We start from the raw sequence: 25309 nt of genomic DNA, 5'->3' as shown, positions 1-25309 counted from the left end.
GAAGCATTCAGAAAGGCTACAGCCTCACTACAGGGTTTGGTTGCAAGGACTTTCCTCCGTGCAGGGGTCCAGCACACCCCTGGTGAAACACAAAGAAATCTTAAAAGATAGTAGGCTAGTTTAGAGTATGAGTTTTTGACACTCATTAGAAAATATATACTTTTTCTGTAAACTGATCATGTAGGGGAAAAAGAAGTACCAATCTGAGAAAAACTGGATGCATTTTTTTGTCCTAAAGCAAAATGAAATTGCTGACACTTGACAATGTAATGAACATTTACTGGATGTTCAATCTTCTTCCTTACACCTGGCTCCTCCACATCAAGACTTGCACGCTCAGGGGAGAAGGGAGTCCCAGACAGGCTTAGAGGGAGGGCCAATAGTAAAAAAGGAGAGAGGATATACTGCTCCAGTTTCTAGTTTCATCACCTCCCCTTGGGCAGAGAGACTCTTCAAGAAGGTATACAGTGAGGATTGTGCCTTCCTTAGTGAAAGAGCAGAAAATGAAGGTCACGATCTCACCACCAGGCCGTGTATACTTGTGTGTATGCATGTGCGCGTGTGCATCCACGTGCATACAATAGATGTTCCTGACAAGTATCAGGAGGGCTCATCTAGCCTGGAGATGCTCACAGGGCCGAGTCCCCAAAGGCCCAGCTTGAAGCATTATTCATTCTAACTGCCCTAAAAGTATGGTAGCTCCCCTTGGAACAAGTTTGTTTCCACGACCTTTTCCCTTCTTTTTCCCTCTCACAGAAGTGTGTCAGAAATACCCACGCTCCAGATGGGTTTAGTGGAGCGCCATCTGTTGGCCAAGGCCCCACCGGGAGCCATTCTAATGCAGCCCAGCTGTGGTGGTGAGGTGGCCTTGCATTCCTGACTGTGGAGAATCACCCCTGTGTACTGTTTTTATATGCATGGGCAGACTCACCTAGGTCCTGAGACAGAGCTGACCCCCCAGGGAGACCCTCTGGGTCCTGGGGAGGACACTGCTCTTACCCCACCCCATGTGCTGCTTCCCATGAGGGCATTTTCTCCCTGGATGTTTTGGTGGCATCTCTGCAGCAGATTAGACCCTTTTGGTCACTGTTTCTATCTCGCAGCTATTTCAACAGTGGCCTCTGTAACAGCATTCTCCCCCATTCCCCACTTCCCAGACACACACCCCTTCTTCTCTCTCCTGCCCAGGCTCCTTTGACCCTCCTTGCTACCTGTGGCCTTTATGCAGGTCCCTAGTCAATCAGACAGACAGCTGCCCAGATGGAAGGGGTCCAGTCTAGATCAGGGGTGTTAAGTGTAGCTGTGTTTTCCTTCTTTCTTTTAGTATTAAAAAAAAAAAAAAAATATATATATATATATATATATATATATATATATGGACACAATGTCTTTATTTATTTATTCATTTATTAATAGAATTCTTTTTTTATACCTTTATTTTATTTTTATGTGGTGCTGGGGATCGAACCCAGTGCCTCACGCATGCTAGGCAAGCGCTGTACCACTGAGCCACAACCCTGGCCCTTGTTCGTTTATTTTTATGTGGTGCTGAAGATCGAACCCGGTGCCTCACATGTGAAAGGCAAGCACTCTGCCACTGAGCCACAACCCCAGCCCCTATTAGTAATTTTTAATGGTGGTAAAATTCATGTACCATAAATTTAGCCATTTAAAAATGTGCCCCCGAGTGGCATTTGTACCTTCATGGTGTTGTGTAACCACTCTCTCTAAAACACATTCCAACACATTTCCATCACCCCAAGGGGACTCTGCACCCACTGCCCATTCCCCCCTCACTTCCAGCCATTTCTCTGTTTTCTGTCTGTATGGATGCACACAGCCCAGATACTTCACATAAATGGAATACAAATGTGACCTTTCGTCCTGGCTTCCTTTACTGAGCATCAGGTTTCAAGGCTCATCCACCTGCAGCAGGATCCGGATTTCACGGGTCTCCTCCAAGAGCCTGTGAACAGCTCTCTTCCCCGTGCCCCATTCTCTGCCCCTGTTCACAGCCTGCTATCTGACCTGTGCCTCTCTAGATTATAACCTCCTCAGTGTTTTTCAAAATCCAGCCTCTCTTTTCTAATCCACTTTAAGACATCCAGAAGTGAAGTTTAAACACATCCATTCTCTCCAGCTCTGGTCAAATTCCAGACCTCTGGCCTAAAGTTGGAAGCAGGCCAGGACCTGGCCTGACCTGCCTTATACTTTGGCCATGATGAGTTCTAGTCCCCGCCCAGGCTCCCACCAGAAAGAGCTGCCCGCTGCCCCTTCTAACACAACCAATCTGCTCTGCTCCTCTCCGTCTCTTCCCTGCCTCCTCTCTTCCTTTTCCCACTTCTGTCTATATTCCAAATTCTGTTCTTCCTCCAAGATCCAGCTCAAAGCCCCCATTCTGTGACGTTTCCCCTTTCCTCTCCCCTTTCTGCTCCTCCCCAGTAATGAATTGCCTCTCTTCTTCCAACTGCTCATAAGAAGTTGCTTGTGCATGTTTTATCTCTCTTCAGGCATATAAATTCCTTAAGGGCAGGATGATTCTCTGACTCTTCACAGGCCAAGTCTTGCAATTAGTAGGCATTCACTGAATTTGTTGAGCAATAAACAGTAAATTTGAACATTACTTGTCTCGATGCTAACAACCAGCATGAATGGGCCACTTTGGTTGTTCTCAGCCAAGTCTGGGAATATTTAAATCTCTTGCGGTTTGTTGAGGTATCACGGCTTACCATTCCTTTCCCTTCTAACTAGTACTTAAGGAATACTGGTTCTTTTTAAAAGATAGCAGAAGGGAAGGGGAGGTAGGAACATCTTATTTGGCATTTGCTACATAGGACAGGGTTTATAAAATTTCTCTTTTGGAACTCTGGAACTTCTCTGTATATTATTGAAATTAATTTTTCCTACTGTAAACATCTAAGCCAGTATAGCTTTTCAGGATGAACCTGGCATACCCAGAGGCCAAGATTAAGTTCTTTGCTAGCCTTTGAGATGTATGTTGATGCTTGAGCTTTCTTGCCCATCTTGTAGGAGGGAAATGTCAGAAAGTTCTTGCTTTCTGCCTTATAGATGGTCTCTGGTGGTTTTGTGCCAAGCCATTGTCTGAAGTGTGCCAAGAGACTGTAAGATGTTTCTTATGTGGATCTGGGTCTGTGAGATGAAGTGAGTGGGTTTTCTTTGGACTTTGTGGTGATTTCTCTAGAAAAGCCAATATGAGTGGCTTCAGGATAAAGGGAAGTTAGCTGGCATGTTCACAAATTGTGAAGGTGTGGATTGTTTTTTTTTTTTTTTTTTTAAAGAGTGAAAGTGGAAGAGGAGAGAGAGAGAGAGAGAGAGAGAGAGAGAGAATTTTATTATTTATTTAGTTTTTAGTTTTCAGTGGACACAACATCTTTGTTTGTATGTGGTGCTGAGGATCGAACCCAGGCCGCACGCATGCCAGGAGAGCGCACTACCACTTGGGCCACATCCCCAGCCCTGAAGGTGTGGATTTGGATGGGAAGTTGCCTTTTTTCTACTTTTCCTCTTTTATTTGATTTCTGCCCTTTCTACCCGTGCATACCCCTCCCCCTACCCACATTGCTGGTGAGGGCTCTGGGAAGCAAACTTGATTTTATCCTGGCTAAGATCTCTCTGGAAATTGTCCTCTGATCAATAACATTGCTCACAGGTATCTGCAATTCCTATTAGATTTGAGGAACTAAAAAACACAAAACCAAACACACAAAACCCAACCTGATTCCTAAATGGCAAAAAAGCAACAAAAACAAAAATGAAAGTAGAGGTTTAGTTTGAAATTATTCAGGACTGAAGTTTTTGGGGAAACATTAGGAATTCCTGAGTTCAGTGGGGCATTAGAATACACATGTGTTGATGTCTATTCCAGGTGACAATTATGAAGATTACAAAAGCAACCACACATTCCCATGACTTCAGGTTACCTCTCTGGCTTAGGTTCACTCAGGCCACGCACAAGTTCCAGTCCCAGAGGGACTCCTAACAGATATTTGGCTTCCCCAGCATGAAATGGATTAAGTGGCCTCCTGCCAGTGCGGGTGTGGTGCCATATTGCTTGGCTCACAGGTCCTCAAGCACACTGAGCTTTCTCCCACACCCAGGCCTTGCCACAGGCAGTGCCTCTCCAGACGTCCTGGGGAACACCTACTTGTCTTCAGCTGTCAACTCCTTCATCACTTCTTCACAAAAGCCTCCCTCATCCCAGCCCACCTCGCCTGTGTGGCATTGCTCAGAAGTCATTGCATCATGATTGCACGAAAACTGTTCATCTTCCCCACTAGACTAGGAACTTCCTGAGGGCACAGGAGTGATATGAGGGTACACCCAGGTCACACCTGATGTGTGATGGGTTAACTTGTCTGTCGTGGGATTATGAGGGGGGGAGGGGAAAGGGGGAGCAGCTGAATATGGACAGATACAACAAGAAGCATTTCAGCTGTAACTCCAGCACTGACTGTTTCTACCCCCAGCTGCTAACACCACCTGCTGCATGCATAGCAGGTGCTCAGTAAATACTTGTGGATGGGATGTTTTTCTTTGCAAGGTACCTTAAAATGAATGATGTGTCCTTTGGAGACGATGCCCATGTCTTTGAAGTCTTCCTCCTCCAGCAACAGCAGTCGCTTGCCTGTGATGTTGTTTTCTTTAAACAAACTTGCATAGCCACTCATCTCCACTGAAGAGTCACCTGGGGGAATCGAGGAGACGGAAGAAGAGGTTAGAATAAGTCACGTCCCCGACAAAGTTAACTCCATGAATAAAAAGGTAACTTATTCCACTTGCCTTTTCTGACGAGCTGCTGAACCCAAAAATACTGTGAAGAGAGGACATACATGGTTTGGAAAATTCACACACAGCATTTTCAACAGGTGAAAATATCTCTAATTCCTGGCTCAGCCACAAAGGTAAGATGGGAGAGTTTCTCTGATTTTAAAATCTCAAGCTTTTAAATTGGAGAGATCCCTCCCTTTGTGGGGCAGTGGAAGGACTTCCTTGGGAGAAATGTTAAAATGTTTTCAAGAGGGTGGTTAAAATGATTTTTCCACAAATGTGCCCATGGTCTCTGGACTGCCCAGGGGCACCATATTCAGGAGTTGTATGAGTTATCAGGGATCACACAGCAGTGCACAGAGAGATGCACAGAATGAGTCCTCTGTCCTAGGCCTGTCTGGTCATGACACAGCCACGTGGCCCTGGACAAGTCAAAGCATGGAGTTTCCTGTGTGGAGTGAGGAGGCTAGACCAGGGAACCCTTATCCTTTTATCTCACTTGGCACCTGATCACGCTGGCCTCTGACATTACCTGGGTGAAGGCACATAGACAGAAGGCCAGGTTCAGTCCCTCTGACTCACTGGGAAGCCCTTGACCCTGAAATTTTATTTAAATGGCCTAGAAACCACTCAAACTCAGAGCAAAGACTAAAAATAACTGTTGTAACCCAAGTGCTTTAAAAACAATTTCTTTTCAAAGCAGAGGGGCCAAGTTTGCAGCTAGGGATAAAGAGATTATGTGCAGGCTTGGGAATAAAGGAGACCCTAAGTCCTCTTTCCGTGGTAAGCAGGGTTGGCAGGAGAGTTAGTGTTACTGGGGCTCAGAACCTGAGAACTGGTGCCAAGTTTCCTCCCCTACAGGAGCCAGAGACAACCTAATGCTGAAAGTTTTACTTCAGAGGAATACAAAGGGCAGAAAGGGAAATGCCCTGGCCCACAAATCGGGTTGGGCTAGGTGAGTGGAGCTTCTGAAGGGGATCTAGCAGTGAGAGTATTCTTGGAGGCACTGGGTCTATTCCCTGAGATGGGGTCCAGCCTGTGAAGACTATGCTCCATCTTTATATTTTTTCTTCATTTAATGATGCCCTCTAGCTTGTAGAACAGACCTGGACAGGCCTAAGTCCCTGAGGGCTCCGATCAGGAATTCTCATACCTGTTTTGTCACTAAGGAAACAGATATGGAGATAAGTAGGATTGTTCCTCAGGGCTTCTACCTGGAGCGTGGTGCGGAAGACTTCCTTTGGACTTAAATATTCTGCCCGCATCCTCTCAGCATCCTCTCATCCTGGAGCTCCTCTGGCTATGGCTGCAGAGGATGTCTGAGAGCACTGTGTCCATTCCTCCTGGGGAAGGCCAGAGCAAGGATGGCAAATATGAAGCTGTCACTTTTGAGCAGGCCTAAGGCGGGAAGGAAACCCAGTGCAGGGGAAATCCCAGACCAGCACTGCCTTTACTAGATCCTTCTACACCATGGCTCAAGTCCATACCTGGCATCTTAGGAAGGTTTACAGTCAAAGTTTTTCCAAGAATGTTCATTTGGTTTCCTGGGTCACTGCTTTAATTTTATTATTGGTACTTATTATTATATTCTGGAGTAGTTTCATGACCAATGGGAAGGTGAAGATTTGGAAGATTTGAGGAGATAGTTGCTTGTCTAGGGAGGCCTCATTTTCCATTATTATTGTATCAAAAACAGGGAAAAATGAAATTTGTCAACTTCTGATAGTTAGATTTTCCTATGGCCCAATTCCCTCTAGTTGCATTTTTTAACTTGTGGACAAAAATGTGTGAGATACCTGCCCAGGTGCACTGAGGCATTAACAGAAGCAGCTTACCACGTCCTCTTCAGTCCATGCACCAATCTCAAAGGAAGGCAGCAGCTGCGTGGGAAATATGAATGACATGAAAAAAAAAAAGTAATATCCTCATTTTTTTGGTTTAGCCTCTCATCTTACTCGGTTTTCAGTGGCTGCTCTGGCATGGTTCCTCCTGCAGGTCAGGGTGAATGGAAAGCAATTTCCCTGACCTTACAAGGAAGTTCTCTGTTCTAGGGATTTAGACTCCAGAAGCCAATAATGTGTATCAATCTCTAGTAACAATCTGTTGCATTTTGTGAGCTGTTTAGGGGGGGATTTTCTACAACTTGGTATGTACTTCTCTTGGTCCTTAGCACATTAGGAATGGTTTTATATCCTGTAACAAAGCTTCAGCAGTTAAGGAATTTTTGACGTTTACCAGATACCAAGACTTCCTCAGAATTCTCAGTCAACATGAGGATCAATTTATCAATGAAAATTCCAAAGCAAGCACTTGGTAACCAGATGACTTATTATGCCTATTCTCATAGGTGGAGGGAGGTTTAAGTGTTTAACTGTATCACTTGCATTATATTCTTTAATACCAAATATCAGGATCCAGGGAGGAAGTAAGACATGCAAAACTAGAACTGTTCTAAGAAACCCAGGTGCAGAGTTGCACTAACAGACTAAAACACCTCACTTCCAGGTGCACAAGCACGAAGGAGACTTTCAGCCCACACCATTTTCAGCCCAAAGAGCTTCCTGTTCAGTGTAGGCCTGATGATCACAGTCTAAATAATAAATGCTTACCTAATTAAAAAAAAATCTGTGTGTCCTATGGGTTGGATTAGAGCTCAAGCCACAATGCTTGGCTTCTTCACAACATGTCAAAGTGTCACTCAACCTGTTACAAATCATAATTTTTGTGTGGATGAGTTGAAAAGCAGCAGCTGAATTTTGTTGCTTTTACTATTAATGTTAATGACCAGAGGGTGGATTATTTAATCTTTCTAACCTGCAGGTATTTATTCACATACTCAAGACTGCTAGGAGAGGCATAGCTCCTTCAAGAGCTTATAATAGAACTAAAGGTGAAACAGGTGTGGATGATTTGTGGGACAGTCCAAGGCCACCTTCACCATTGTTTATTCAGTACCTAGAATACCAAACCATACCTGGTACATTTTTGTTGAACCATTTTGTAGAATGAATAAAATTGAAGGCTGCATGTACTGAAATGCTGAATTCTCTGGTATGGAGTTTAGTGTCTGTGGTGTACAAAAGCCAGTGTATTAGCAAAGGGTTCCATATGTAGCATGGGAGAATGGAAGGCACAGGGGCTTGAGCTGGGTGCTGCAGGGCGAAGAGAAGTGATTCCAGATGAGAAGTAACAAGGCAAAACCTTGCGGGGGCCAGGAAGAGGGAAAGAGGGAGGATGGGTGTGGCATGTTCGCCTAAGTGAAGATTCTGGGAGCTCACATTTGGAGGAAAAAGGGGGAATGCAAAAGATGGGAGGGGGTGGCAGCAGTGTGCAGAACAGGATTTTTTTTTTAAATTCCTACAGGTTAAAATCAATATAAATGTGTAGGTTTGAGTAATATAGACAAGTTGCAAAGACACAAAGCTTACACTTCAACCCAAACTATTCTATGTATACTCAGCTACCCTCCACGTGCTTCGATTACCTCAAGGAGTATCCCTTCCCTCCTCTGAAACACTGGAGTTATGCAGGAATCATCCAACACACTCACCTGCTATAACAATGTGGAGAAGAGAAAGACTCAAGGGATTGAATCTAAGGCTGAACTTGATCAAAGAAAATACATGACAAGTTTTATTTCTTCACAGTGCAGCTGTATCCAGCTGCAGAAATATGTCGTTCCTTCTTCCATCATGGACACAAATGTGAAATAAGGAACTTTTCTCATTAGTTCAAGAAACACCAGGCTGCATTGTGGAAATATTTCCCTGCATTGAGGCCAGCTTTTACAGGAAACGGGGGCATGTGTGATGTTTTGATTTTTGTACAATTTCCAAATGTGCTAAATTAAATTGAGAAATAAGTATTTTTTGAATAGAAAAAAGGTTGCAAGTGAAATAACCAACATCTTTGGTTTGAATGTCAAAGGAGAGTGGAGTTCTCTGAGGAGGGCTCAGCCCACACAGTGCCAGGGAAAGACACTGGACTGGGTCTGACTCACTCCAGCAGGAGTCCTTGCATGAGGCACACAAAGATCAGTGAGAGGAAGCTGGAGCCAGGCGCTGCTTCAAGACGGTTTGAATTTGGCAAGACAGGGGATAAGAGTTAATGATCTCCAGCCACATAGTGGTTTACCATTTCCTTTATGTTTTCTGTACCTTGTTAACATATCAGTGTATCTGCTGAAGGATGAGTTCTAAGCCTTTCTTTCTTTGGGGATAAAAAAAAAAAAAAATCCCTCATGACTGCCCCATCACTTTAGAAATTCATTATTTACACTCCAACTGACTTCAGGAGAAAAAAGCTAACACTCATGTGCATGTGTGTGACAATGATTCCTTCAAAGGATGTTGGGAATCCACTTTAACAAAGATCTTATATACACAGCAACACATAACAAAGGGATTTACTGTCAAAACGTTTATTGCAAAATGGAGTCTTAGAACAAAGGAAAGCAAAGTAAAGTTCACATCAAAATGAAATGTATGACACCAACTTGGATTTCTGAATACATTGTGGAATTTTTGCTGGAATATCAAATTCCAACTATGAAGGCAGTAACTGAATAGTCTTACCACACGAGAGTAAAATTTAATCTTCCATACAAACATTATACACGATATTTGGCATATGACTTGCTCAGAATAACAATGCATTAGAATAACTAAGAGAAGGTTTTTGTTAAAAAAAAAACAATAAAGTGATAATGCCATCTATTCAAAGCTCACACTCAAAGAATATAAATATTTTCTATCATTTAGTACAAAATTTTTAAGAGTGCAAAAGCAGTATGTGCAGTGTATCATATCTAATATTAAAAGATATATTATTCTGCACACGATATAAAATAATTAGTGTAAGTGCATGAAGTAAGTAATCACATGCCAGAAAGTTCCTCACAGGCAACAGAGGTCTTGTGAAGCTAGGGTCTGAGAAAATGACCAGCCCCCAGATTTCAGATTTTCTGATAGACCACTCATTTTCATCATAGAAATACTGCACCTAGAGTTTTCAGGCTATGCTACAATCAGATGAATAGAGCAGATTCACCTCTCTGGCAATGCTTAAAATCTAAACAGGAAAACAGTCTTACTCAAAGCAGCAAAAGGTGCCTGATCATAGAAAAATTATGCTCTCTTATATATGTGTTATAGTGAGACACTACTAGTTTTACACAGCTAACGAATGTAGTGGAACAATGATCCAAAGAAAAATAGTGTCAATATTTAATTTAGACTGTTTTAAAACTGTCTTTTATAAAACTCTTATCTCTCTAATAAAAACTCTGAAAAACAAAGTTATGTACATAGTAGGCTAAGAGAAGTCATTCTGGGTCTCTCCTAAACCCTTCTCCTACCTCCAATTCCTTTGATTTTAATGGGGACCAAGTTTGAGTATGTCAGTTGGTGTTGAAGTCTAAAAAACCCACTGCATGTTAAAACAAATCACTCTCAATATTTCCAGAACATTAAAAACAGTTGTGCTATGTGCCTTCAAACTCTTCCCACTGGTTATTTACATAAAATATTAAAATGTGATTTTGCTTTAAAAAATATGCTGTTAGGAAAAGGGCCTTTTAAATTAATCTGGCAACTTTTCAAAGAACTATAACTAACATAATGAATACTTTTTCTTTTTATATATTGTGGCATCATTGATCAGTATAATAGAGAGTGCCCCCTCTGCCCGCCCCACCATGAAACCATTTCCACAAATGGTGGATCTGAGATGAAATCACAAAATTTCGATTGTGTAGTTGTTGTAATTTTTTATACATTTATTTTATTTATTTTTATGTGGTGCTGAGGATCAGACTCAGTGCCTCACACATTAGGCAAGCACTCTACCACTGAACTATAACCCGAGCCTCTAGTTGTTATAATTTATTTTATTTCCATTCTTTCTTTTTTGAATTTGGGTAATTTCATTTGGGGAAAACAATTAAGAGGTAGAACTCTAAAACTGCCAGATCTAATGAGTTTCCTACTGGGGAAGGGACGATGCTATGGAGATTGTGGGCAGAATTCTTTACAGGGTGGGAATGTCCCTGGCTTGCAGGATGTTACCAGTCTTGGCAGGAGTACTATGTACCGCCCTGGTTATTGTGACAACTGAAAATGTGTCTCAGCCCCAATCTCCACCCCAAACACCATCAGGTGACACACTGCTGCTCCAGGTGAGAGCCACTAGTAGGGTGTTATCAAATTCTACATGCTCAACTTTGTGACTAAAGAAAAAAAGGCAAAAGGTGATACATTTTCAATTGTATGACTCTGACAATTATTACAATTTAGAGTTTCAATTCTCATTTTGAATCTTTACATTTCTGTTTCTTTAACTCGTCTCTTTAGAAATGTACATTTTTGTTAAGAAACGAACTAAGTCTAATACTGATAATTTGCCATTTCAAAAACTGATCTGAAAAGTGAAATTTGAAGCTGTACAATTAACATCTTTAGAAATTCTACACATGGTTAATAGGCATTTCTTTTTAAAATTAATAAAATTAGCAATATCTAAAGTCTTTTAAATAATCTTTCTAGACAGAATGAGAGCACTGCAAAATTCTGTTTATGTGATTTGGATTTCAGGGATGTTTTACCATTTTAAAACCACTAGGACCCTGATTTGGAACAAAAAGTTAAAAGAGCCAAAGCCATATAGTCCAATTCCAGATGAAGAACAATTTTGAGCCAATTCTGCTGTATCCTAAATCCTTGCAATTTTTTAATGGCACATGTTTAGAATCCAGGACTATTATGCTCCTCTGGAAAGCACAGCATGTATTCACTTCATACTATTCTGAATATTTTATAGTTTTCATTTGACTTTTATTCTCTCAATTCAATTGGTCAAGAAAACTTGCATTTTGAATAAGCATCCTTTATTCCTAATTCTTCTTTGACACTTGATTCTTCTGTAACGTACTACATGTCTTTCCTTAATGATAATACATTATATTACTAAGCAGAGTATTGAGCTATGACATCTCTGGAATATTGGTGAGGAAAATGGCAGCAGTTAAGAGGTGGGAGATGTGCTATCTAATTAATGATAAACCTAGGTCTACATACAGACTCCTATAACTCTCCTTTTTTGGTCCTATTTGGCTGCTTTTAATGCACCACAACTTTATTTATAATCACAAGGATTTATATGATAATTAAGAAAATGTCAGTTTCATTCTGTTTATATGTTCTAGATTTACCCTGGATTGTTCTTAAGAGGTGGTAAGGTTGGTTCACATTCTTACACAAGATCCTGCCATGCACAGAGATGTCCTGGCTTCCTCAGTTTTGCTCAAAGTCACCCATCACTGGGGCATTTCCTGACCACACTTTAAAAACCTCAGCCTCCTCCACTGGCAATCTCCTCCTTCCTGAATCATTGTTCAGTAAACGTTAACATATCACATGATGCATTTTCTCTGCTCATAGCATGTATGCTCCATGAGTGCAAAAAGCTTTCTTCCCCTAGCTCTTCCCCAAAACATTACCTGTAACAGAGAAGGGGTTCAGTGAATATCTATGGAATGAATGGCTTTATTTTTGCCTGGAAAAGATCTACGAGCTTTTACAACCCCACACCTTCTGCTCTCTCCTTTAGGTTCCAAGGGACCCTGAAAAGTGAGGAGCTACAAGGTATCTCTTCTGCTCCACCAAGATGTTCTGATTGCACAGCCTGGCTAGTGTGGGGAGCACGTCTCTGTCTCTGAGCAGACAGGCTGCCCATGCATCTGGATCTTATGTGAACAGACAGAGGAGTTACAGCAGAGGTGTGAGGAGGACCCATCTTCCAGGGCAAAGGTTTACCTGCTCATTCTGTATATGCTCAATTTGGTGGTGCAACCTGCAAACTACACCGTCTGGGGCACCTGTCAGGGCTCAGAGTTTCCCCAAGAGCAACTGAATTAAATCAGTTTTTACAGTTTACATTCTAAGAATATTCTCTTTCTTTCCTGAGAGCTACTCATTTTTAATTTTCACTTCATGTACTAAGCAGTATCACTTGAAATTGACAGTTCAGTTTTCCAGAAGGTTACTAAAACCACTTATTTTTCAGTGTCTTTTCACTGGCACAATTAATAGGAGCTGACATTAACTGGCCACTTACCATGTGCTTGGTATTGAGTTAAGTGCCTTATACATATTATTTCTTTTAATCCTCATGACATGTCTTTGAAGTAGGTTACTATTATTCCCATGTTAATGATGAGCAAACAGACTCACAGAGATTAAATACTGTGCCCAGGGTTGCACAGCAAGTAGAGACCTACAACATTTTACTAGTGATTTCTCCCTATATAATGATCAGTGGCACAGCACACTGACCATTTGGTAGAGTTTTTAGTTCTCAATGGGAATTAAAAGAACATCATAGTTCAAATTCTAAAAGACCCTTTTATGAATATACTTAGAAATAATATTAGATAATATCCATGATGACATCCTTTCTTTTAACTTTAATATAATAAACTGCTAAAAGTAGTTTTGTTTAATAGTCAAGTTTAATTTGACTATTTGTTTAATTGTCTGCTTTTCAATTTAGGTTAGAAAAAACTTGGTTCTTTTGCTTTTCTTTATCTAGTTACAATTTTAAAAATGGTGTTTTATAATTTAAATGAGCTCTGACAAACCTATGACATCATTCTGAGTATATTTCTGTAGCCTCATATTTAGAGCAGCACCTGTGTCAATTTCTCTGAAATACCAGCATCACTGAACAGGTTTAAAACAACAACAACAACAACAACAAAAAACTACTCTGAAAAACTAGATTGGATATAGAAAGCACCCTTCAGAATTTGCTTATACCTAAGTAAGGGTGACTTATCTTTGCTTTCATTTTAAAACATTTACTTTCTTCTTTAAGATATCGATACATATATTTTGAAATCAGTATTAAGACACCCCTCTGGAAAACCAAGAAAAGGTCATGCAGAGTGCCCTTACTGGAAGTGAAGAGCAGGCCGGTGCTTAGTATGTGCTTACCTGGGAGTATCCCTTTGGGACAGGTGCCCCCCCACACCCCCTTTCCGTGGATAAGCCTTATATGATGGTGTGTTGTTGTTAAAGTGCTTCCTGGGTTAGCTCTGGTATGCAAGCCACCACCTACTGTTGGCTTCAGAATAGAGTATCTACCTTCAAATGGACTATTGAAAACAGTTCCCAGGTAGCACTTTGAGCAGCTGTGCTGTTAAGTATTAAAGATTCTTGGCATTTAGGTATTTCTGAAGAAGCATTTTCTTACAATCTTCTTTCATGTCAATCTTTTTGTGGTTGAATTTTATAGTCACTATCAATCATTTTTGACATTACAATACATTGTCATAAGAAAAAAAAATGTAATATGTTCCAGAAGAATCAGTGTCAAAAAAGAATTAGGAGTGAAGGGTGCTTGTTCAAAATGCAAGTTTTCTTATCTAAGTGAATAAAGGGAATAAAATAAAGTCAAATATAAACTATAAAATATTCATTAAAAAAAGAAAAAGCCAGAATGTCATTAGTTTAAAAATACTATATTGTATATAGAAGCACAAATTTCTATAATCAGGCACCGTATTTGCTGATTCATAAATATATCTTTTTGGTTTAATCATTCCCCCTTTCTATAAGCAAAAATCAATCAAAAGTTAAATAGATAAGGAAATGACTGTCCTGTAAATGTGATTGGCCTAACAATGCAGTGCTTGATTTTCTGCCTCCTTACTGTTATTTATGTAGACTGAGAGAACAATTTTCTTTCCTTTTTTTCTTTCTGAACATTTCCAACTTTAATACTTTGCTTTCTGCTTTCATTCACTATTATTATCCATGTCATTCTCCTCCTCCTCACCGTCATCATCATCATCATCGTCACCTTCTGACAAGTCAAAATCACTGAACCCCAGGGCCATGTTGACTTTCTTTCCCCTTCTCTTAGATGTGGTTTTGGAAGAATTCTGCTTGGCTTGCATGTTTATCTGCATCCCAGAATGCAGCACAGCTCCTGCTTTGTTCATTGAGAAGATATCCCCAAAGCCCATCAGCATCATGGCCTGCAGACTTGGGTTGATGCCATGGCCCTCCCCGTTACTTGCTGCTGTGATCTGACATGACATCTCTGCACTGTTTGACTCCTCTGTTTTAGATTCAAAGTAAGACTCCTCAGACATTCTTGCAGCAAGAGGCAAGAGAAGCTATCAAAGGGGAAGAAAGGACAGAAGTAAAAAGAGAAATTAGGACCAATTTAAATAAGAAAATAGATACCACAAAATTAGTTGGTACTACACAGGAAGTAAGTGATTAGTGAAATCCATGAATGTAGGGAAATAGGTGAGAATTTAATTAATGGCAGATTTAGCTCCAGCATATTTGCCGTAATTTATGAATGACAGAGTAAATCATAAACAAAAGTTTGCAAAGCACCACAGGAAACAAAATTTCAAATGGACAGGAAGAGGCAAGTCCTCAGCCTTCATTTTGCTTAAAACAAAATAGTTTTTGAAATTTCTCTTAATTTTTCCCAATTTTACTTCCACATAGAAACATTTAGTAAACCATCATATCAAAAAAAAAAAAAAAAAGAAGAAGAAGAAGAAGAAGAAGAAGAAGAAGTTAAGCAGACACAAAATCTCAAGTAAAAAATTAAGAAACTCTGTACCAAGGAAGAAAAGCTCAGAGGAAGTATAAAATCAATTCTGTTCTCAATGTAGTTCAAGGAGAATTTGAGTAGTTAATTACCTTTTAAATTGATTTAGTATTCTGATTATGCACTAAAAATGAGCCTAGAATCCATGTGCTTCCTTGTATTATTTACTTCAGCCAGATGTTATGTAGTACTATTTGTCCAAATTATTCAATAATTTATTTGTGAATAAATTCTAGAATGTGTCTAACTTTTCAGTTCTACACAAGTATGTAAATGTATGTGAAAATGGGGGGAGGGAATATTCATTTAGATTACTGTTTTCTTCATCCTCAAATATTCAAGTTTCATCCTTTTAATAGAACTTGTTTTCCCCCCTAAGATTTCTCTTTTGCACAGGTTAAAAATGTTTTAAAAAAATCTTACATAATTATTTTCGACAGCCAACCTATTCCCATAAATGTTCAGTCATATTCATACCAGAGTTAGGATATGTAAAATGTTCCAGCCTCCTCTTAAGAAATAAGCAAATGAAGGCTTGTATTTCTGGTGTGGTTTAATATGAATAAGTTTATGATCTACAAGTCACCTAACTCTTGGAGGACCCTGACTTTCTGGGTATAAAGTTACCCAATACTTAGTACCAGTTTCTTAGTTTTTAAACTGAAGTTGGATCTGAGTTGTTGTTGTTTCTTTTTTTAAACAGCTCATTCTATTAGGAAGACTCCCAGAAGTGTTAGTTCAGAAATAATTTCATATAATTCAGCTAAAAAGCACCAGGTATATGGAAGAAAAAAGCTGCTTTTGATCCTTAAATATTGGAAACAGGATGTGATTTCCCTTGTTGGCACCCTTCTTGGATTCTCAAATTTATTTTTAATTATTAGATCCTCTCAGGAACTTTTGGTTGCTTATTTATTTTATTATTTCAGAGGTCTTTCCTCATGTTATGTTAGACACCAAAGATTTCTCCAAATGTCCCTCAAATAAGATTTTATTCCTAAAATTTTACAGCAAGCTATAGTAGTTAAAAAAGAAACATCATCCTTATTTATGCATAGAGAACTCATCTTCTCAAGTATCTTTAACTTTTAATTTTAGAAAACAGTGTCCCTGAAATCAGTTCAATAAATGGTTTTTATGAAGTTACATAAATGTTAAAGTTTTGTAATTAAGACGAGGCTACATACAGAAAACCTCAGCTTCCAGCCACTTCCTTTTTCAAAGATTTATTTTATCTTTCAGTAATCTCATTTAAAGCCAACTAGAAACTGAAGTGAGGATAAAAGAAAACAGCTACTTATAAAATATCTGAGCATAAACTTTCTTTCCTTCAGAAATACCAGCTCTAAGCAGAGGAGACATTAAAAGCAGGTACTATAAAGAAAGAAAACTTAGACCTCATAAGTAAGAAAAGCAAAGGAAATCTCACTGAGATTGTGCTTCATGCTGTCCATTGTTAGATGGTGGCCCTCAGAGCAGTTCCTTTACAGAAAGTTTTCTGGAGTTAAAATGCAAGCATACATCCTACTGAGCACTCATAGCGTTTTATTATTTATTACACAACTATGTTACTAATAGCAATAATGTGTGCAAGGCAGCCCATAATTTCTTAGCAAAACTGATGCCAATAATTCAAAGAAAGGTTCCAAAGCATACTCTAATAGGTGGTTTAAAGTTTTTTTTTTTCCTTAAAATACTACATTTTAGAAAGAGTCAAGCCATGCAGTGTGCTTTAAGATTTCAATGCATTTGAAAAAAAAAAAAAAAATCCTCTCAGGCTTCAGAGGACGTGCTTGCAGGGACAAGGGCCCATTCCTGCTCCTGTCCCTCATCAGCCTAGAAAAGTAGGGCTCTTGTGCAGATCCCTGGGGTAGTGCTTTCTAGTCTGCCTGCCAGCACCAATTCAACCTCATCAGGAAACTTCCCTCTACTCCTTACTTGAAAACCAAGTGAAATCTAGAAATTTAGAAAATGTACCTTTGTAATGTCCCAAGATAGTCTTATGTATAGCTATTAAACTCTTATTTTGGGGTCCACTGGATTATAAAAATCTTTTTTTAAAAAAGTTAAATTTGATAATGGACATTTAATTTCTTTGTGTTTTCATTTTTGGATATCAGGTTGATTTTCTACACAAGTTGGAAAAGAAGACAAACTATTTTACTCTTTAGACATTGGGAAATATTTGCAATTGGGCACTGACTGCTTAATGAAGATTAAGACTTATAGAAAAGCTTTTCAAATATTTCAAAAGGAAGAGCATTTAGGAAAATTGTGCTTTATATTTGTACTATGAACTGAAATGCATTCATTCTGCTGTCATGTACAACAAATTAGAATAAATATATAAATTAAAAAAGAAGGGAATTTAAGTTATTTGGTATAATTGTCATAGCAACTATCAAAAATATAAAAATATAAGTTTACTTTTACTCTATCATTGTGATTTTGAGTGGGAAAACATTTCCCATTAAAAGTCCTGGAAAAACAGATAAATTTGTACTTAGTTGCTAGAAACAAGTCATTTAAAACAGAAAAGAATGCTGAAATCTGCTTAGACTTTAACATATTATGTTAGAATGTAAGCTCAAGGCTAGTGTGTACATAGTAAAATCCTTAAAAAGAATTTTTTTTCTCTAAATATAATACTTGGGAAAAATCAAGACTCTTCCTGGATATAGAATATATTAGAAGCATATCCTAAGCTTTTCTAATATTTTGCTGCCATGGTCATAACATTAAATTGAGCAAGGAATATTAACACCATCAGGCTAGTTCTATTTTAGAAGAAAAATGTGGTTGAATTGTGGCACAAAGACTTTCTTAGCTACCTTGGAGTTAGTTATTAATTACTGATGAAGTTAATAAAGAGTTAATCAGCATTTAGGCACATGTTCTGGGGACCTAACAGATGGTGTGAAAATACATCAGATTTTATTTTTGTAAGTCTAATAGACAAGCACATGGAGAGAATAACATTTCTTAGGGAAAAAGCCAGAAATAGGACAGGACTTTTCTTTTAAATTTCTGGCATTTTGATCATTTATACTAGTTGCTACAAATGGAGGCCTTTAGCACACAGGCGTAAGGCAGGAAGTGAGGAGGAGGCAGGACAGGAGAAGAGCTGCCATGCTCAGCCACATTCTAATGCTGCACGTGGGAAGCAGGGTGCGAGTACTCACCGGGGTGTTAGACTGCTCTGTCAGTTTTTGCTCCCACATCTTTAACCGTCTTTCCCGTTCCTTGAGCTCCTGTTCTTTAAAGCTGAGATCACGCTCTAGTTTCTTTAGTCTCTCCAGGGTTGCTTCAATTTCACACCTGCACAAGGACAACTGGTAAGTCTCAACTCTACTACAGGGTCCATCAGAATGCTCATCAGAGTAAAAGACTAATGCGTGTGTTTTGAAGTTGACCAGGAAATAACCAGGGAAGCAGGCATCTTCTATATCCTTAAAAATCAACAGGTAGCTTCTGGTTTGGAAAAACATGCTCAAAGTATTGCAACAAAGCATCAAAGAGTCGTGGGATGCAGCGTAACCTGGAGCTGGTGTCCTAGGATAGTCGTTAGTGAGTGCCTATAGTCAGAGAGCTGTTTATAGAGTTTATAAAGCACATTACGTATCTCATCTTATTCCCAGAACAGCCCAACAAACAGTTACTAATTTGTATTATGGATGGGAAAATGACACTCAGGTTAGGCTATCAGCATCATACTGTTGGCAAGTGATTGAGATGGCACTTTAGCCTACCTGTGGCTGAGCAACCCTAGCAATCAAAAGATTAATCTGACTCAGCTTCCTTGATTGGAGGGGTGGTGGTTATAGCATATCAAGACTCTATAACTTGCCTGATCCCAAGATCAGGGCAGCTTGTTGAAAACAACAAAACAACAAAAGCACAGATTCCCTTTCCTTGGAGCTCATGATTCATTAGACAGGGGGCTGGGAAGGACCTGCATTATTTGATAAAAACTCAGGAAAGTCTTTACAATCAGGAAAGTATAGGACACTGTGGGCCAGAGGAGCTCTGAAGATCTCTTTCTTAATAATGTTTAAAGGAAGATTTCTGCTTCATCTCTCTGGGCCCACCAACCTCACACTTGGAACAACGTGCCCAGTAATAGAAACCTGTTCTTCACAGCAAGGGAAATTGCTAACATGGCTTGGCACAAATTTTTTTCTCCTGCAGGGCTGTCATGATGTCTAAATTTACGCTTGGAGAACTGGAAGTTCTTTCCTTGAGTTTCTGAAGAGCTGGTAAGTAAGCCACAGTAATGAGGGGATGAGACGGGACTGGGAGAAGGGGAGAGGGAAGGGGAGGCCAGGAAGGAAGGCCCACAGATAGGAAGACAAAAAGGAGGAACAGGTGGCAAGTGGGAAATCGGTGCCATGTCTATTGGCTCCTGAGTGCTGCCAACAGTTATGCCCCCGTGCCTTAGACTGCACCCTCAGGGAGATGGGAAGGTGTGAAAGGGAGAGCCCCCTGGTCAAAGTTAATGAATATGTGCAACCAAAATCTGCCTTTTTATTATCAGGGAAAATCAGAGGATGTGAGAGGCTTATTCTAATACTCTTACAGATAAGAACTTAATGAAGGAAAACAAGTGGTTTCCAGGTATTCACTGGCAAAGTCCAACTCAGGGAACAGTTATTGAGGTGGGTCTGGATGTGGGCCCAAGACTTTGCTTCTCTGCTTGACTGGAAAGTTCTTCAGCTAGGGAGGCAGCAAGTAAATGCCACCCACAAATATCAACACTCTATCCCTTTCATTCATGCCATGCGAAAAGGCATAAAGAGAATCGCGTCACAGTTCCTAATAAGGCCCGGAAGCAGCAATATTTCAGAATCAAAGACTATTATAATATCCAAATTAAACCACTGATATTTCTAACAAGGATATTATGCCCATTCACAGACAGTGTGCTTTTATTTTTCAAATGAGGGATTGAGGAGAAAAATCAATATGGAAAATGTTAGGATAAACTTTGTAACCCAAAAAGAAAAAAAGAAAGAAAAAAGCAATCTATCTTCAGTCAGAGGTGGCAAAGAGGCCTCACAGCTGGGCATGCTCAGAGGTGAGATGGCAGTGGTGTGGGCCATTGGTCTGTACAGCTCTTTTTTCAAGCCAGTCCCAACTCTCCTGCCAGTGAGACTGATCTCACTGATGTTCTTTTCAGTCAGGGTAAATGGCCAACACATTCTGTTTCACTTGTAATTGAACCCAAGAGCTCATCTCAAGTTCCAGCTCTGGGAGCCCACTGCAGTTTTTTGAGCCCTTCTGGAAAAGAGATCAAAAGTTAAGTAAGCTGAAAATTGTGACACACAAACAAACACTGACTGAACAGATCTTCCTCCATCTGCTCCTCAGGCCCAGGTTCCCAGCTGTGTTCTGGCTCCTGTGCCCAAGGCTCTGAGGTTAGGTACCACAAGAAACTCAAGCCCAAGGACAGACACTGATCCCCTAGATGTTCCCTTTTTGTTGGTGTGTTGTTCTGTATCAAGTGCATTTGTTGGTGCATTTATATAAACTTCCTGTTCTAAAATTATACTTTAAGTGTCTTGGTTGGTGAAAATTTTGTGTTTTCTCTTAAACTAAACCCAACCGAGGTTGATTTCAAGTAGTATTACTATGACCAGGCAATGAACTGTAATTAACTTCTTTCATTAAATAGATACTTACTTTGAAATAAAAGATCTATTTGCCAAAATTACACACACACACACACACACACCATATATATATATATATTACATGATAAATATACATTAGTGTTATGTATCATATGTTTGTGCTAAAATCTAAGTTGGAACAATTACATTTTCTGATCTCAGCTTTTTGTTGTCAAGAAGGCATGTCACGGTGAGAGGACTTTGGTCACCAAGGAAAAACACAACAAACAGTGTTTTCCAGAGACATGGGTCTGAATGCTCACAACCCTATGTAACTCACTCGATGCAGACTGCCATCGTTTGTAGATAATCACAGGGATTAATAAAAACTGCAAAAGGACAAACAGGGTACACTTTCGGTTCTTAATGCTCACTGCCATTATTGCTCTTATGTTAACAGGAGGAGAATCAAGATGAGGATTTGATGAACAGGGAAATGGCTGATACTAGATTTCTTTCTTATCATTTATTAGACCAACAAGAAGGACACAGTTTATGTGGATTTTAATAATCTAGCTTTAAAAAGAATTTTAGAATCATTTAATTTTCCAAAAATAGATGTTCCATCTGGTCTATGTGTAGAGAAAGCTCTACCAGAAAACAATCATCTGCCAGACACACCACAGCAGGATTGGAAGCAGACTGCACTGTGACTCTCATTTGCTAAAATAGTCTTTGGACCCCAGTCCCATGGCTTTAGGCACCACACAAAAGTTGGGGAAAAGCAAGAAGTAGTCTGAATATGTTGTCCTTTGAAATACCCAGATGATTTGATAAAAACATCATTTTTTTCAGCACTTGGCAGATTGAGTAAGACAGTCTTTTGCTGTAATGATAACCTAAAACAATCATGCCCTGTAATATGACTCATAGCTAAACAGGATCCAGTTAAATGAATCCTGCATGTTAATGGGGAGTTGGCATAACCAGTGGCCACAGTCCAGCAAAAGCACAGTGCAGCATACATGCCGGAGTGGCCTGTGTACCAGACCCCCTGGGTCCCATTACAGGCTTCATCTCAGTACAGTATGATCTCGGCAAGTTATCCAACCTGCCTGGGCTTCAGTTTTTGTATCTGTGATACAATTAGGGTTGCCATGGGGATTTAAAAAGATAATCCAAATGAAGTACAGGCATCTGGTAGGAACCTCATGAACAGTAACTGTGTTTATTATTATAATTGATATTATTCCCCATGTCTTTAACCAATTACCAAGTTCAGTTAAAACAGCTCTAGGATTCTCAATCTATGGTTTGCTGGTTCAGGAAAATACACATTTTCTCTCCAGCCCTAAGAGCAGGGTCAATAGTTCCTGAAAGAGCCACTAAGGATGCCCCCTGGCCAACTGTATTTTCCAAAAACATACTAATATATTTTCCTCCATCCTCTATTATCAAATTTATTTTGCTCATTTTTTACCTTGAAGTATTCTTTGTTTGAGACAGGGTCTCCCTATGTTGCCTAGGATGGGTCCAACTTGTGATTCTCCTACTTCAGCCTCCTGAACAGTTAGGATTATAGGCATGTATGACCACACCTGGCCTGAAGACTTTAAAAAATTAATCATTCAACTAATCCAGGCTTAATGTAAAACAAGTAAAAAAATAAAGATATACAAAAAGAAAGCACTCTTCAATAATCTCACTACCCAGTGATTACACTGTGGATTTAAAAAAAAAATTTTAGTTGCAGATGGACACAATACCTTCATTTTACATATTATTTTTATGTGATGCTGAGGATTGAACCCAGTGCCTTACACATGCTAGGCAAGCACTCCACCACTGAGTCACAACCCCAGTCCCAACACTGTGTTTTGTTTTTGTTTTTTTGATAGTGGGAATTGAGCACTCCCCTACTGAGTCACAACCCCAGTCCCAACACTCTGTTTTTGTTTTTGGTAGGGGGAATTTGAACTCAGGGGCACTCTACCACTGAGCTATAGCCCCAATACTTTGGATTTTTTATTTTCAGGCTGGGTCTCACTAAGTTCCTGAGCTGGCCTGGAAATTGTGATCCTTGCCTCAGTGTCTCAAGTAGCTGGGTTTATAGGTATAAACCGCCATGCCTTGCAAAAAATGTCTTTTTGGTACTTTTTCTTTGTATTTATATACATACTATTAATGCACCTTTATTTTATAAAAAAATGGAATCATTCTAAACAAACTGGACTGTAGCCTCTATTTTAAAATCATTTGTCGTGTGTGTGTGTGTGTGTGTGTGTGTGTGTGTGTGTGTGTGTGTGTTTATAATGGTTCTGTTTTACTTAGTATATGGCAATATTATCATTTTAAAAAACTATTTCCATATTTTGTACTTAAGACCACTTCTAGTTGTGCAATTCTAAATTAGGCTGCCTGAACAAGTGCCTATACATTTTTTGCATACCATTCTTGTTTATTTTCTTAGGAATAAAATGGTAGAGGTAGGACTTCTGGGACATAGAATAAAAACATTTTATAGGAATCTAACTGTCCCGGCAGCTAGTGTTTCCCCTGTTAGCAATGTATGAGAAGGCTTATAACACTAGGCATTTTCATAATGTGAATTTTTGCCAATCTAATAAATTATGGTTACTTGTATTTACTTGATGACTAAGAGAGGTTGAATATTTTTCATATGTTTATTAATCATTTGATTTCTTGTTTTGTGAAATGCTCTTTCATGTCCTTTAGTATATTTTAATTACATTGTTCTTTTAAAGATAGTAATTCTCTATCAAAGTGTTTTTCAGTGTACGGTCTGGGAACCTAAGAGAACTTTTCAGAGGATTCTTGAGGTCAGACTGGTTTTCAGAATACCTCTAAGACATATTTGCCTTTTCTACTCCAATTCTTTTATAAATGTACAGAGTATTCCAGGGGCATTATGTGATAGGGCCATAGGCTGAATTGAGAAGCAGGATTTATTATTGTTTTTGAAACAGATCAATAAACACATATTTTAAATTTTTCTCAGTTCTATTTTTTAATGTGGTAAATATTGTCAGATATGACTTAGACAAATTTTTTTGAAGTCCTCAATAATTTTTAAGAATGTAATAGGATCCTGAGACCAAAATGTTTGAGAAGTACTTGGAAATTTATTTATGATGGACATTGCTTTTGGCCTTATACATGTTTTGAATTTTTATTTTTAAAGGGTTTAAATTTACAAACATCAATTTATTTTCTGATTTTGTTGGCATACTTTTAGAGACTCCCTATCTCAAAGGTATTGATACTAGTGTTAAAATCCTATTAATCCTTTGGGTAACAGATCAAATAGCATTTCCTTGGGGAATTCTTTTATTATATCCCCAGACTAGATTGGATTTCATGGTTAATGCTCTCAGATATCCAGTACTTCTGTCATAATGCTTGTCAAAACAGTAATTAAATAGTTATTTGTACACTTATATTTAGCAGTTTAACATTGGCCTCTCCTGCTGGATTGCACCATGAGCTTTGGGATGGTCATGCTCATTACTACAGCCCAATACTGAGAATGGCACCACCCTTGTCTCCAAATGCAGAGGTTCAAGGAACACACCAACAAGTGAATGTAAGAAAGACTTCTGTAGGGAAAATTAACTTACGTATTTATATTTTCTTGTGCAAGAGCATAATGTCTTTTATGTTATCATCGTTATGGTATTTTCTTCCTTCCCTATGTATTTATTGAGCAACTACTATGTTCAAGGCACATGCTAGATGCTGTGGGGACAATGAGTGATAAACAAAGATAATGTAATGCCTATCCCTCCAATGTTTCAGCCACTGAAACATTAAACAATAAACTGTAGAGCATGCAGGTGGGAATGGTCTGACCTAGAGTCAGGGTACCTTCCTGGCTCAGGGTACACTTCCTGGTCCAGTGGCCACTGAAGCCAGTAGGAGCTGGGGTGCGGGATGGGGTCAGGTGTAGTGTAACTGAGATGGGATGGCTTTAAACTAGGAAACTGAGCTTGCAGAGACTCTGAGTAAAGCAGAAATGTTCCTCTGTTGTGGGACTGCAGGCCAGAAACTAAGGGGCAGACTGGTGCTGTTAAGATGAGACTAGTGAAATCAAAGTAGGGGGTTTCCTGACTCTGAAATATTTCCTGACTCTGAAGTATTTCTCTTAGGAGCAATGGGAACCCATGTATGGATTTCAGGGGAGTGAATTGATTAGGTGTGCACTCACCTCTTAATATAGGAAACATTACTTTCTTGTTCTGTTTTGTTAATTATTTCAACATTAA

The 25309-nt window shown here is 39.3% G+C and overlaps 1 protein-coding gene across 4 annotated transcripts in view; it reads right to left on the bottom strand.

Annotated features, from left to right (window-relative positions):
• The window catches only part of Map3k20 (mitogen-activated protein kinase kinase kinase 20), a 174620-nt gene that overhangs the window by 30476 nt on the left and 118835 nt on the right, over positions 1 to 25309 (bottom strand). For 3 of the 4 annotated variants that reach the window (XM_026389530.2, XM_026389531.2, XM_026389529.2), the window contains exons 11-12: positions 18600 to 18735; positions 9472 to 14965 (exon numbers count right to left, since the gene is read on the bottom strand). In XM_026389530.2, the coding sequence (XP_026245315.1) occupies positions 14582 to 14965; positions 18600 to 18735 (520 nt within the window). In that variant the 3' untranslated portion in view covers positions 9472 to 14581. Of the gene's footprint in view, positions 1 to 4565; positions 4706 to 4800; positions 4832 to 6623; positions 6669 to 9471; positions 14966 to 18599; positions 18736 to 25309 lie in introns of those variants that run through there. The other variant, XM_026389532.2, reaches the window with a different exon arrangement.

This window comes from Urocitellus parryii, chromosome 1 (assembly GCF_045843805.1).
Source record: "Urocitellus parryii isolate mUroPar1 chromosome 1, mUroPar1.hap1, whole genome shotgun sequence".
In the NCBI taxonomy this organism is placed as follows: domain Eukaryota; kingdom Metazoa; phylum Chordata; class Mammalia; order Rodentia; family Sciuridae; genus Urocitellus; species Urocitellus parryii.
This window is presented reverse-complemented; position numbering and strand designations above follow the sequence as displayed.